This window comes from Electrona antarctica (genome assembly GCF_951216825.1).
Source record: "Electrona antarctica genome assembly, chromosome: 2".
NCBI classification, from domain to species: domain Eukaryota; kingdom Metazoa; phylum Chordata; class Actinopteri; order Myctophiformes; family Myctophidae; genus Electrona; species Electrona antarctica.
Window position 1 is genome coordinate 46,633,743 of NC_136807.1, and position 14,495 is coordinate 46,648,237.

The following is a 14,495-nucleotide window of genomic DNA, read 5'->3' on the forward strand; positions in this document are numbered from 1 at the left end:
CCTGAGCACTGCCCGGCCAACACACTGATGGTGCACGATTCCATAGTTAACTGCAACCTTCGGTCGCAATAATATACTTTCAAGAAAAAGCAGAAATAGCTGATCTACTAGTAGCTTGTAGATTTGTTATTTCTGCCATTTTTGAAAAGTGTATTTTTCAACATGGAAACAATTATGCAAAAATAATTGTGACCATCTCAAATAATTGCCACTAGGCGATTATTGTTAACAATTGTGACAGGCCTACCTCCTCCTTCCATCTCTCGTCTCAGCAGGTCGTTCTCTTTCTGTAGCTCTCTCAGCTGAGCTTGGAGATCCGGCGTGGAGCCTTCGCCCCGACATCCGACCGAGTCCAGTCCCTGCGCGCTCCTCCCAGCGTTCCGTCGCAAGTTAGTGGGTACGCCTAGCTGCTGCTGGTGGTCTCCGTAGGGGTCAGAGGGGTGATGATGCAGTCCCGAGGAGGTGATGTTCGGGCTGCTGCCCATGGTCGTGCCGCGGCACGTGTACGAGGAGCGACGCGTGGTCCTGCCCAGGGTCATGGTGCCTTTGGGGTAACTGCCCGAAGGCTCCAAGGCATCCCGGTCGCAGGGGTAATTGGTGCCCGGGGTAGCGTAAGCGGCACTCATAGACTGGATGTTCTCCATGGACAAGGTTTTACCCCCCGGGGCTGTGGCAGAACCGCTCGTCATTCTCCTATCTGCCGCTAGACACGGCTTCATCTTTGGCCCTACTTTGGAAAGGGCCAGTTTTGACCCTGGCGAAGGCCCCGAGGACACCGAACCGGACTCTAGCCCAGAGCGGCAGCCTGGAGTGGAGGTCCCAGTCCCCAGTTTGCTCTTCCCTTTAGGGGGCCGGGACGAGAAGCGCGCATGGGACGAGACGCCATCTGCGTGTCCGGCACTCTTGGAGCTGGCAGACAGCTTGCTCTGCGCAGGCTTGGCTCTAATGTTTAAAGGCATGTCTTATATAATGGCAATGGATGACGTTCAAGAAGTGTTTAGAAAGTATCCATTGTTTTGCACCAATTATATATATATTGTACAGTTCCGGCAAACATTGGTGTGTGGCCATGATTCGCAGCAACAGATCCGGTTGGCATTGCCATTATAATTACTGTATAAAATAAAATATTCCAAACATTTCAAACGTGTCCTATAGGTGGATTTAGGGCCGAAGCTTGAGGGTACCAGTCGCTGTCAGGCAGGCAGTCAGACAGGCAGGCAGACAGGCAGGGCAGTAGTGTGGTCGTCTCACTGCAGGGCATCATGGACTCTAGACAGGAGTAGGACACACATTCACACACACAGGCGGCACCAGAGGCGTAATTTAAGAAATAGGGGGTGGCAATAAATAGGTATTAAGGTCCCTGCACACTGCAAGAGTTTTTCGGATTTTTGGCCGTTACCGCCGTTTTTCCGGAAAAACGTGTCCAGTCTGCAAGGACCTTACAGCCCCATTTCTAAAATAGCTAAAACTGTTGATCTACAAGCTCTCAACGTGTCACCAAGCAACGTGTTGAGAGTTTGAAGATCAACTATTTCCGCTATATTTGTTTGGGGCAAAAAGACAAAATGTTCACCTATGACATTCCCAAAATTGAGATGCCACATTGAAAGTGGTTAATAAATGAATGGTTGCATAGAATAAAACTAAATTATAACACGCGATGAAATCAGATTAATCTGCAAAAACTATTCAGAGTTGGAGACAATGGGCAGTATTATGCGTGTCTTAAGTACCAGGTCTCATTACTTAACTTAAGACCTGGAGGCATGGTCAATGCCGTTTGGCCACTCAGAAAAGCCAAATGGCATTGATCACGTCTCCAGGTCTTAAGTTAAGTAATAAGACCTGGTACTTAAGACACGCATAATACTGCCCTCAATGCATAAAATAACAGAATTTAAGGTTGTGAAAACTAGGGGGTGGCAATGGAAAAACCCTGATGCCCCTTATGACACCCCTGGAAGACACCAAGCTCCATACTATATACGAATTCAGAAACGGCCCGGGTCTCATGGTCGCAGCTTACGTATTTCCTGTAGGCGGAGCAGACATAGCTGCGGGGTAAACCCGCACCTCTTCTACTACAGTGAACTGTAGAGTGACTGATGTTAGTCTGCCTCAAACGTTACTCTTTTACCTGCTTTTTACTAACACTAACATTACAAAGATGCCCAGAACATCGGGGAGGAACCTGTGTAGTTTATGGCTGCTACCTCCAACAGTAGTGGCAACATAAAAAAATAAAAATAAAAAAAACGGAATGTCAAAATATCCACCACGGTGGCTGAGACCAGAGCCATAGAGTAATGGTTGAGACGAAGCAGTGAAGGGTCCTGAAAGATACATAACGTCAGTCTTACCCAATACCCAATCTTTCTGTTTTCTGAACACAAGGCTGCTGTACTTTATACCTCATACTTTAAATGCTTAGTATGAGGTATAAAGTACAGCAGCCTTGTCATAAAACAGAAAGATTGGGTATTGGGTAAGACTGCCGTTATGTATCTTTCAGGACCTTTCACTGCTTCTCTCAACCATTACTCTATGGCTCTGGTCTCAGCCACCGCGGTGGATATATATATATTTTTTAATGTTGCCAACTTGCCACTACTGTTGGAGCAGCCATAAACTACACAGGTTGGAGCAGCCATAAACTACACAGGTTCATCCCGATGTTCTGGGCATCTTTGTAATGTTAGTGTTAGTAAAAAGCAGGTAAAAGAGTAACGTTTGAACTTTGAGGCAGACTAACATCAGTCACTCTACAGTTCACTGTAGTAGAAGAGTTGCCCCGCAGCTATGTCGGCTCCGCCTACAGGAAATACGTAAGCTGCGACCACGAGACCTGTTTCTGAATTCGTCTATAGTCAATAACAGAAAAGCACACCACCAGAAAAGTCAATCCAGTGTCTGGAAGTTGGAACAAAGGGCTTCCACCGTGCCTCTAGCCAAATTCAGGCTGCTCTGGGTGCATCTCAGGAGCAGGACTGAAAAGTATGAAGAGGCGAGGGCCGGGAGCAAACTCGGAAATTAAAGCCTTGTTTTTAATAACGGGGTGCAGGAAAATTAATAAAGTTTCAATGTCAATGAATAATACATCTTCATCAAGTCATAAAGAAGACGTAAAGGTAATTGTCCCATCTCTTGTTCATACATAGTGTTTGTATTAGTGATGACATATATTATTGTGTAGATATTTGTATGCTATGTTGATGAATTCAATACACAATGGAAACAAGTCCCCAGGATTTTTTTTCGTTTTATCCTTTTAGCCTTAATGTCTTACTGTACTGTTTTACATTTCTGACAAAGTATTCAATCAATCAAACTCTATTACAAAAAAAGGCATTAATTGTCCGAGTTTGTGCCTTCCTTCCTTCTTCATCAATAAAAAAAAAACTGTGGGGCGGCAGTCGCTCAGGGGTAAAGTGGCCAGAAGGATGCCAGTTCGATCCCAGGCTCCCAAGAATTAGTGTTGAAGTGTCTTTGCATGGTTTCCTCCACCCATCGGTGTATGAATGTGTGTGAATGGGTGTATGTAGTGCACAATATAATATATGTAAAGCACTTTGGATAAAAGCGCTATATAAATGCAGAGAGAGAGAGAGAGAGAGAGAGAGAGAGAGTATACTGTATATACTGTATGCTAGATAGATATAAATGCAGAGAGATGACAGACAGACAGACAGACAGACAGACAGACAGACAGACAGACAGACAGACAGACAGACAGACAGACAGACAGACAGACATACAGACAGACAGACAGACAGACATCTCTGCCAAGCTGACACAAGTCAGTATTAGGGTTGTGAGGTTTGCCATGGCCACAGTAGAGAAGAGGTTTTCATTATCTAGCAGCCCCTCCTGCCTGCCTGGGCACAAGCAGCATCACTCATTTCCAGACTTAGATGTCTTATTAGGCTTCAGCAAGAAATTAAGGATAGAAAATGGAATTTGGGCTGAACCACACTTAAAACGCATTACATGTTAAGCAACCATGCGCTTATGATAAAATAAAATAAGTCGTGCTGTGAGCGGTGCCTTTGGTGAGTTGATCTGCTGCACCCACTATCAAGTATAGCTATAACGTCACAGACCAGCTTTCTTTTTAAATACATGTCGCACCCACTATCAAGTACATATCACATCACACATTGGAGAGCTCATGTTGGAGCTAAAAAAACATCAAATTGTGCCAAGTGCCAACTACAATATTTTCTGAAGTAACATCTGGCAAAGGCAATCAAGGGTCACGTTATTAAATTTCAGGCATTAACTAAACTGTTAAAATAAGTATGAATCTCTAGCCTACCCAGAGAGGCCGGTATAGCCTGACTCAGTAATCTAAGGGCATGTCCGTGGACCAGACCTTGTGGATTGACTGACTGACGGCAGGATGCAAATCCAATCCATAATCCCTCCTCTAATCTGAGAGGATTGGGTGTGGAGACAGAGCCACTGCGTGGACTACAACAGAGAGATTGGTTCGGTGCACTTGTCAATCTTCCAGCTAGCTGCCTGTCAATCCCCTGTCCATCACTGTCTGTGTGTGAGAGGGACAACAATTTAGCCCTAGTATGTGTCAACAATCACACAATTGACTTTTGGGAATAATGTTTTATTAAAGTGGCAAAATATATCTAAACTTAATGTGAAAATTGCAGTAGGCCTAATATATATATATATATATATATATATATATATATATTATTAGTAGTATTATTACATTATTCAGCAATATGGGTAACATAGCCTATAGGCCTGCATACATGTCCCCAAGCAAATAAAGAGCTAACTTGTTAGCTTGCTACTACAGTGGACTTTTGATTATAGCCTACCTCTCAAATGGTGGGAATATTGGGCTAGATATAAATCCAGAAAAACGTGTAGGATTCAGGAAGCCTATAGTTTTGATGCGCCGCCCTCGATATCTATCCAGTAGCTTATCCAACTGTCCAACCCAACAAACACTCACTCACAACCTTCCGCCAGGCAGCCACAATTTACTTTTAGATAAATGTATCTTGTAGATTAAGAACAATGTATAGGAATCCCACCGTCAGGCGCAAACATAAGAGAGCATGAGAGAGACAGCCTACCATCTCCCGAGTTGTTGGGCCACCAGCTGTTGCACGGAATGAAACTCGAGTGAGTCCAGTCCACACCCCATGGCTGGCTGGCTGTTTGTTTCGAGAATTACAAAATACATCCATTCGTTTCATTTCTCCACACACCCCTATACCTACAGTTCATCCCGACCCGAGGAAACCTGGTGGAATGTGAGACCGTGAGACCAGACGGTGTGTTTTATGAGACATGATGGGGAGAAATAGCTGTGTAGCCCCGAGAGAGAGAGAGAGTCAGACGGCGAAATAAAATAACTATTATTGCGAACACGAGTGAGTGAGGATGGATAGGGGATTAGTTTTCTTTCGGATATGCACACACTACGCGCGACTCGAGTTACGACCGGCTCCACGAATTTAATACATTACATAAGGAGTAAAAAAAAAAAAGCTCAAAGCTGTCTGTCACAATAAATAAACAGAGCATGCGAGCTTCGTTTGTTTTAAATCACGCGTTTAAAACCGCGGCATCTCGCCCAGGTGTGTGCGTGTGCGTGTGTGTGTGTGTGTGTGTGTGTGTGTGTGTGTGCGCGCGCGCGCGCGCGCGCAAAATATAAGGACTTGACTTACCATCTATCCATGCGTCCAGACAGACAGGCTGTAATAGTCTCCTCTCCTCAGCATCGCATCATACAGTATCTCCATGATCTCATCACCAACTCACAGCCTCACACTCCTCTCTTTCTGAATTCTGACCTGTCCTGCTCTATCTGTCTATCGTGCCATGCACGTCGATCGGGAACGCGCATATTTACTATCGGCCTACGCACGCGCGTGGGGGGGTGGGGGTGCACACTGCACAGCGACATCAGCAGCTGTGTGTGTGGGGGGGGGGGGGGGGGGGGGGACTTTTCTTTTTATTATTTAAAAAAACAAAATGGTTTTACCTATTATTAGGCGTGTTGTCGTCTACAATAGCCTAGCTACCGGCCTTAACCCCCAGGCTGCATGTCGGTCTCACTAATAAACAATAGTTGGGACTTAATTTAATAGAATGGCCTTTTGAAATTAACTAATTAATCATCAATGTGTGGGTCATGTGACAGCTGAGAGAGAGAGAGAGAGAGAGAGAGAGAGAGAACTTTTATCTTTTAAACATTATGTAAATGTTAAGTCTACTATGTAAGAATAGAAATAGGCCTAGCGCGATAGCATTGATTAATTGGTTGAAATTTGTATTCAGTTTGTAGAATTGGTACTGGTACAGTTCAAATGATATTCAATTCAGTTCAATAATTAAATGGCCAGTCGAGTGAGTCAGCCAGCCAGTCAGACAAGCCATGGCCTACTAAAACATGTGGCCTACTAAAACTGTGGCTCAAGAGGTAGAGCAGGTCGTCCAATGATCCATGGGTCGGCGGTTCGAATCCCAGCTCCTCCTGGCTACACGTCGAAGTGTCCTTGGGCAAGACACTGAACCCCAAATTGCTCCCGATGTGCTGGTTGGTACCTTGCATCTATGTAAAGCGCTATATAAATGCACCATTTACCATTTATTTACCATTTATATTAACATATGTATATTACATAACAATAGCATACATGAATACATTAATTTACCTGTTAACTGGTATGCTGCTGTTAGCTTTTCACTTCATAGGTTGCCTCCCAAAATGAGCGCCTTTTTTGGCTCTGCGTGAGCGATGACTGGCAGGTGTTGTGTATGCACGGGTAGGCTACTGCACTAATCATCAGCAGTGTTGCCAAGTCTGCTTAATATCAGCGACTTTGTTGTCTCCACCAGGCCGAAGGCATGGGGAGAGAGTATGTTTTGCACTCCGTCCGTGTGTGTGTGTGTGTGTGTGTGTGTCCGTCCGTCCGTCCTTCCGTCCGTCCGTCCGTTACCAGCTAATCTCCGGCACCGTTAACCCGGTCGATGCCACATATTGCACACACACTCCCTGGATGCCAACGATGAACCTCTGCCCCGCATTTTCCAGAACGGCCTGTTATAGCGCCACCATGAGGCAGCTTTTCACATTTTTTACCTAAAACTGCACCGATCTGCGTGAAACGTTGCATGCACACTCCCTAGAGGCCAAGGACAAACCTTTGACCTGCATTTTCCGCATCTGCCTTTTATAGCGCCACCAGTAGGCCGACTTTTGTAAAAAACATTTTTGGATATTACTCCTCCAGAATCTGTCCAAAAATCTCACAAATCGTTACACAGTATCTCTATGGTCATGTGCTCAAGTCGGATCTGTCCGATATTTCATATTCCATCCTAATTGGCTATAATTGGCTTTCACAGTTTGCAAGATTGCCCCGTTTTGAACAAAAGCCTCAAATCATGAACGCAGCATGCAATTTACGTGAAATCTTTCACAGACCTTCCTACTAGGCTGAGGCATATATCCCACCCTTTTCACATTGGTTATAGCGCCACCAACAGGTTGATTTTTGCAAAACACATTTTTGGAACAAAATGCCTCAAATCAATTGCCATCAAAGGCAAACATGTTTATATTACTCCTAAACATTTTGCCAAACATCTCACACAGTCCTATCCTCCTGGTGGAGACCTGTGCCCAGAAGGGCACTTTTTCTAGTTGATTATGTTTCTCTGTAAAGTCACTATAGTTCAGTTCAGTTTCAGTTTATTTGTATTTATAGTATCACCCCAAGGCGTCTCTGTGCAGTGTGTGCACTTTACAAGTTTTACAACACAATACACACAGCAAAAAACACAACAACAGGGAACCACAGTAAAGCATACTAAAATGTGCCAACACACGTGCGGTTAAATACAACATAGGGTTTTGAAACCACAGGGCAAGGTGAACATAGTGATTTCAGTGAAACTAGGGGGAACCATAGTGCATGGAGAAAAGATGGGTTTTTAAACTATTTAAAAATGTCTAGTGAGTTGGCATCTCTAGCAGCTTGTGGGAGAGCATTCCAGAGACAGGGGGCATGGTGAATGCTCTGCCCCCAACCGCATGGTATAGTGACTGAGTTTTCCGGCATCTTGGGAGCGTAGAGCGTAGTGGTCGTGAGGGGATGCATGCTTTTATTAAGCTGGACATTAGGACATAGTGGAGCTTTAAATGTCAGAAGGAGCACCTTCAAATCGGCTCTGGCCTGTATGGGCAACCAGTGTAGTGCTATGAGTGTGGGTGTGATGTGGTCGAATTTCCTTTTCCTTGTTAGTACTCTAGCTGCTGCATTTTTAACTAGTCTAAGGCCATTTGTTGCTGTTGATGGTAGACCGGAAAAGAGAGCATTGCAGTAATCTATTCTTGAGGTGATGGCTGGACCGACTAGCAGCATCTCTGATTTAACAGAATTTAGGAGCAGGAAGTTGATGTTCCTCCAATTCTTAAACTCAGACAGGTTTCGAGGTTTTGAATATTTGACGGATCGTTTGCTGTAATAGGGATGTAAATTTGAGTGACGTCTGCATAGCAGTGGAAATGTTTGGCATAGAAACATAGAACACTGAAGTTGAGAGAAAGAAGACCATACAACAAATGAGCATTTTAAATAGCTGACCCTAACCTCAATAACTAAACCTAACCTTAAAAGGATCCCTGGCCAATAAGACAAATATGCCTTCAGACGTGTCGAGCAGCCGAGTGACAGCCCCCTCTCAGCCCTGGAAGTCACTTACCGGTATTGTGCGTGTTGCATCGCTGCTTGCAGCTATACACACACTATACCCAAATTTCTTCACATACAAAGTGACAGATGTGTTCCCCATGAGTCAAGGACCATGCGTGTAAACAAGTTCCATGGCTTTTGGCCAAATGAGGCATGAGTTATGCCTCTTCAAAGTGCCCGTTATCGCTGCTTGTACTGTAGATATGTATATATACAGTACACACACACCAGTAAGACGCCTGAGGGCGAGAAGCGACCTCGCCCGCGTGTCTTGAATGTACAGGGTTTGATGAGGTCATTGAATGTCAGAATAGGTCAGCTCTATATATGGAGATCTAAGCATACTAAGCATTTAAAGTATGATGTATAAAGTACAGCAGCCTTGTGTTCATAAAACAGAAAGATTGGTATTGGGTAAGACTGACGTTATGTATCTTTCAGGACCTTTCACTGCTTCGTCTCAACCATTACTCTATATGGCTCTGGTCTCAGCCACCGCGGCACTGTTGTTTTTGGCAGCACATTTAGATTTTAGTTTTAGTCATAGTCTCTTGAATAGTTTTCATTTAGTTGTAGTCACATTTTAATCACCTGGAATGTCTTGTTAGTCTAGTTTTAGTCGAAGACTAAAACTAGACTTTAGTCAACTAAATGTCATAAGACTTTAGTCAACTAAATCTACATTTGATTTAGTCCACTGAAATGACTGATTTTTTTGTGGCTTTCGCCTTTATTTTTATATTTTTTATGGAGGGACAGACAGTAGGCTGACAGGAAATGGGGAGAGAGATGGGGGGAAGACATGCAGTAAAGGCCGTCGGGATCGGGAGTCGAACCTGCGGCACACTGCCAGACTGGATTACCAGCCAAGGTGCCTGGACCATTGAGCCATGGCCCAGGCCGTAATGACTGATTTTACACTTGCTGAAAATAGCAAATCTACAAGCTTGTAGATGTGAGCTTGCATCTACAAGCTATTTTCAGCATGCAACCAAGTGTAAAATGACTCATACTGGATCTCTTGTCCACTAGTCCATTTTAGTCTAGTATTTAGCTGTTGACGAAATTGTCAATACATTAGTCTTAGTTTTAGTCATCATAGCTTAGTTTTAATTTAGTTTCCATTTAGTTTCCGTCAGTGAAAAAAGGGAGTCGATGAACACAACACTGCACCGCGGTGGATATTTTGACATTCCGTTATTTATTTTTGTTGAATGTTGCCACTACTGTTGGAGCAGCCATAAACTACACAGGTTCATCCCAATGTTCTGGGCATCTTTGTAATGTTAGTGTTAGTAAAAAGCAGGTAAAAGAGTAACGTTTGAGGCAGACTAACATCATATCCATTCACTGTAGTAGAAGAGGTGCGGGTTTACCCCGCAGCTATGTCGGCTCCGCCTACAGGAAATACGTAAGCTGCGACCATGAGACCCGTTTCTGAATTTGTCTATAGTAAGACAGCCGTCCCCCTATCCACAAGGAGGAGCAGTGCACCAAAGCATTATGGGAATTGTGGTCCAGGAAGTAAGTGAGCCCAGTGTCCATGACATCAGACCAAGGGGCCAGTGAGGCCCCTTGGAAGATGCCACTACCTACTGGCGAAATGTGGAATTGCAGCACTTAATGGAAGTGGACGGACGTTCATGACGTCACGTGAAAAGCCCGGACCTCAAAATTGAGGTCCGGGGCTAGGCTAGGCTAAACTTCCACTCGCTCGAGCCATTGAGTTATCATTATACTTCCGGAAGTCTTCCGGGTGCTTCAAAACGCCACTGAGCAACTTCCACTGAAATGAATAGCGGGGGGGCGGGGCTAACGCTCCAGTTCGGTCTCTATCCTTTATATACTCTATGCATCAGACACTGGGCTCACTGTGCTAATATCTAAAATATCTAAAACCACATATTACACACAACAACAGGAAAATGTTCTAAATCTTCTAAACGTCATGAACATATTTTTTTGCAAAAAGGGTGAAGTGTCCCTTTAAGGCTGTAATTTCTGCCAAAGGTGCCTCAACAAAGTATACTAATTCAAGAGTGTGAATACTGTTTTTCCAGTTTCTTATTTTTGATAAATTAACGAAATATTCGTTAATTTATCATTATGGGGTATTGTGTGTAATTTTGAAATGAGGCTGTAACAAAACAAAATGTGGTAAAAGTGAAGGAGTGTGAATATTTCCGGATGCACTACCTGTCCGGAGAACGCGCTGTGTGTGTGTGTCTGTGTGTGTCTGTGTGTCTGTGTGTCTGTCTGTGAGTGTGTGTGTACGTAGTCTGCCTGTTCTATGATGCATCTCAAGGTCATACGTACCCCTGGAGCGTCTCAAGCCACTGGGCCAGCCAGCCAGCTGTCCTTCAGGCTCATTGAAGTGTAGTACACAGTTCAGGGAAGCAGCATGGTTGGTCAAGTTCAAGGTTTAACTGCAGTTTTATTTATGAAGCAAGTGTCTTGATACACTTTACTGCGAGTTAAAAATACAATACGGCATTAACACTGATGGTATTAATAAAATCGATAAAAATCATAGGGCATAAAATCTGACGAAATTATGATTAGTCTTAATATGCATTCAGGATGAGAGAGAAAAAAACATCAATAGGCCTGGCGTCTCGTACTGAAGTGGGCAGTTGGTTCCAAAGGTATAGGGAGAGCGGTTAGACAACGCCCTGCTGTCAGATAATTTTTTTTATTAATTCTGGGAAGGGACAATGAGCTCGACGGCGTCTTGTGAACAGAGAGAGTGCGAGGGAGTGTAAGGCATGATGAAGTCTGATACGGTGGAGCTGCCCCACGCAGTGATTTATTGGCCAGCCAGAGGACCTTGATGTCTGAGTGAGCCTTAACAGGGAGCCACTGAAGGGCACTGATGGAAGAAGTGCCCTTCTTCCATCAAAAAAAGGATTTTTTTTGTACTTAGGCCTAAGTAAAAGTACAGTATCAAGCTGTGAACAGAATACCTCTCAGCCTGGTTTAGAGGGCCAGCAGTAGTATACTGTCTCAGGCATGGATGTGTGTTCAACAGTGACACTTGGTCGTCAGCCACAGTTATTTCCTTATTGGTCATACATACATGGGGACGGACGGACAGACAGACAAACATAGTTATTAAACCTATAGATTAATTCGCTGCTGCAGATCATTGGAGCTACATATCGCACGGGAGCATGGACGTGCGTCTACTGGCCAATCACATCGCGTCAAAGGAGCTTTATTGACATGAGAAAACAAACGTTTATATTCCCTCTGATTAGCCCATAGTTATATATAAACTAGACTGCAGGGGTTCTCAACGTGCTTTTGGCAATGTCTCGGGACCCCCGCCCCGCCCCCTCCCGACCCCCAATATAAATTGACTGCTACAATAACCTTAAACCATTTTGGGCGGGAACCCCTTTTGGTGTTTTAAGCATTGTTATAATTTAGCTATTGAAAAATAGCAGATCTACAAGCTCATAGCGCGCCACCGAGTGGCGCGCTATGAACTTGTAGATCTGCTATTTTTGAAAAATCGTGAAAATAAAATTTAATATTTTTTTTTTTTTTGAAAATATTTTGGGGACCCCCCAAAATAATTTGGCGACCCCCCGAGGGGTTGCGACCCACGGGTTGAGAACCCCTGAACTAGAGAGCAGACCAGGAGCGACAGCCCCGCCCCCAGCTATTCATTTTGATGGAAGTTGCTCAGTGGCGTTTTAAAAGCACAAAGAATGCTCTACTTCCGCATGTTTTTCTCTTTGACCACCAACATTTGACCTGTAGTTCCAGCTTTGACCACTGGGCTCGGCGGCTTCAACGTTGGCCAGCCGCTCTTCACTTCACTTCAAACCTTTATTTATTCTCGAAAGACATTGAGGTCACCCTCATTTGCAGTGTCGTCGAGATACACATAATACAACATTTCAAAGCAATAAACAAAAACAGAACAGAACAGCAACATTTCCTCATCGCGTGACGTAGCAGGTATAGGCTATATTTAAAAACAGTTGCAGACACTTGGGGCTAAGTCTGCAATCAAAGATTTAAATTGACCGTATGTTATGGGAGAACAGATCTTTAATTTAAGCTGTAGTGTAGGTCATTCCACTTGGTTGGGGCACTAAAACAAAAGGCTGTTTTCCCCACATCTGTGTTTACATTTGGGACCTTTAGTGTGAGCCAGTGACTGGAGCGTGTCCTATATGTTACAGGGTTCCAATCCAGCAGAGCTTTAATATACAACGGTAAAGTTCCATCAATTGCTTTAAAAATAAACAGATACCAATGTTTATTTCACCTGTCGGCCAAGGAGAGCCAACCCACTCTGTCATATAGGATGCAGTGATGAGTTCTGTAAGGTTCACCAGATATAAATCGCAAACCAGAATGATAAACTGCATCCAAGGGCTTGAGGCAGTGGCGCAACTCTCACCGAACGCTAGGGGGGTCTCCCCCCCGTCCCCCCCCATCCCCTCAGGGTAAATTTCAGTATCGGGCACTTTTGCTTCAGATGCAGGTACATCGAATGCCCAAATCTGAATGGTATTCTGCAATTGAAATGTTTTAGTTCAGGTTTGGTTAACGGGTGATTGGATCTGAAGCCGAAGCCTAAACCTGAAATTTGAGGCATTTCAGATTCAGTGAAGGCCTTTTCAACTTCAGGGAACTCCGGCTGTACAGCTAGGGGCACTCACGTCACATGCCCCGCTTCCCCTTCGGGCACCGCCCGGTACCTCTGAAGCTGTATGGTCCTAGTGCCCAAAATTGAAGGGTTCTCATATAACTCCGCCCACTTCCTCTTGCCCAAATCTGAAGCCGGTAAGGCCCGGATGCCTGAAGTTGAATATAACTCCGCCCACTTCCTCTTGCCCAAATCTGAAGCCGGTAAGGCCCGGATGCCTGAAGTTGAAGCTGTGTGGTCCATGTGCCCAACGTTGAAGGAAGGTGGTCAAATGAACTGACACTGAAGCAATAGTGTAAAGTGCCCAAAGTTGAAGGTTGATGCTCAAATGAACTGAATTTGAAGCTTTGCCCCTGGGGGCCCCTAAGGGCCCAGAAGGCCCAAAAAAGGACACAGTGCTCTATTGAGATGTGGGAAATATATTGCAAGATTGGAGCGCAGATCTGTCAGGGAAAAAAAAACGTCTTGAATCAGCCCAAGATTCACAGATGGTGTTTCAGGCTATAAGTCCAACACCCTCCCCCATTCTTTGGGCCATTAGGATCATATTTTTTTTCCTGACAGATCTGTGCTCCAATCTTTCAATATGTTGTTCCCACATCCCAATAGAGCACTGTGTCCTTCTTTGGGCCTTCTGGGCCCTTAGGGGCCCCCAGGGGAAAAGCTTCAAATTCAGTTCATTTGATCATCTTCTTTCAACTTTGGGCACTCTGCCTCAGTTTCAGTTCATTTGACCACCTTCCTTCAACGTTGGGCACCCTAACATGTGGTCTTTAAGTGGTGGGCCTGGGGTCATCCTATAGGCTAGAAGGTCCAGGGCAAGGCCTACATACTCTCCCAAGATGGAGGAACGACATTTTGCAATCTGGGAACCCTAGGCCTTTGTATGCCTGCAGGGTGACAATTTCACCCTAAATCTAGGCCTAAGACTTGAGCCCTCAATATGGGGTACATCGCATCAATGGTCCTGGGTCAATAAGAGGGCCTACCACCCACTCTCTTGATATGTTCTTCCCCAACTCTTGGAGAGTTTTTAGGCCTTTTACTGGAGGTTCCACCCCCTAAAATGACCCCAGGAGGAAGTGTTGACCTTT

At 44.6% G+C, this 14,495-nt stretch overlaps 1 protein-coding gene across 1 annotated transcript in view; it reads right to left on the reverse strand.

Moving 5' to 3' along the window:
* The window catches only part of LOC306933488 (ERC protein 2-like), a gene marked incomplete at its 3' end in the record, with an annotated part of 259,097 nt that extends 253,256 nt beyond the window's left edge, over positions 1-5,841 (reverse strand). Inside the window, exons 1-2 of the mRNA XM_079515739.1 lie at positions 5,706-5,841; positions 248-1,272 (exon numbers count right to left, since the gene is read on the reverse strand). Coding sequence (XP_079371865.1) covers positions 248-959 — 712 coding nt within the window. The 5' untranslated portion in view covers positions 960-1,272; positions 5,706-5,841. The remainder of the gene's footprint in view (positions 1-247; positions 1,273-5,705) is intronic.
* Between the last annotated feature and the right edge of the window lie 8,654 nt (positions 5,842-14,495).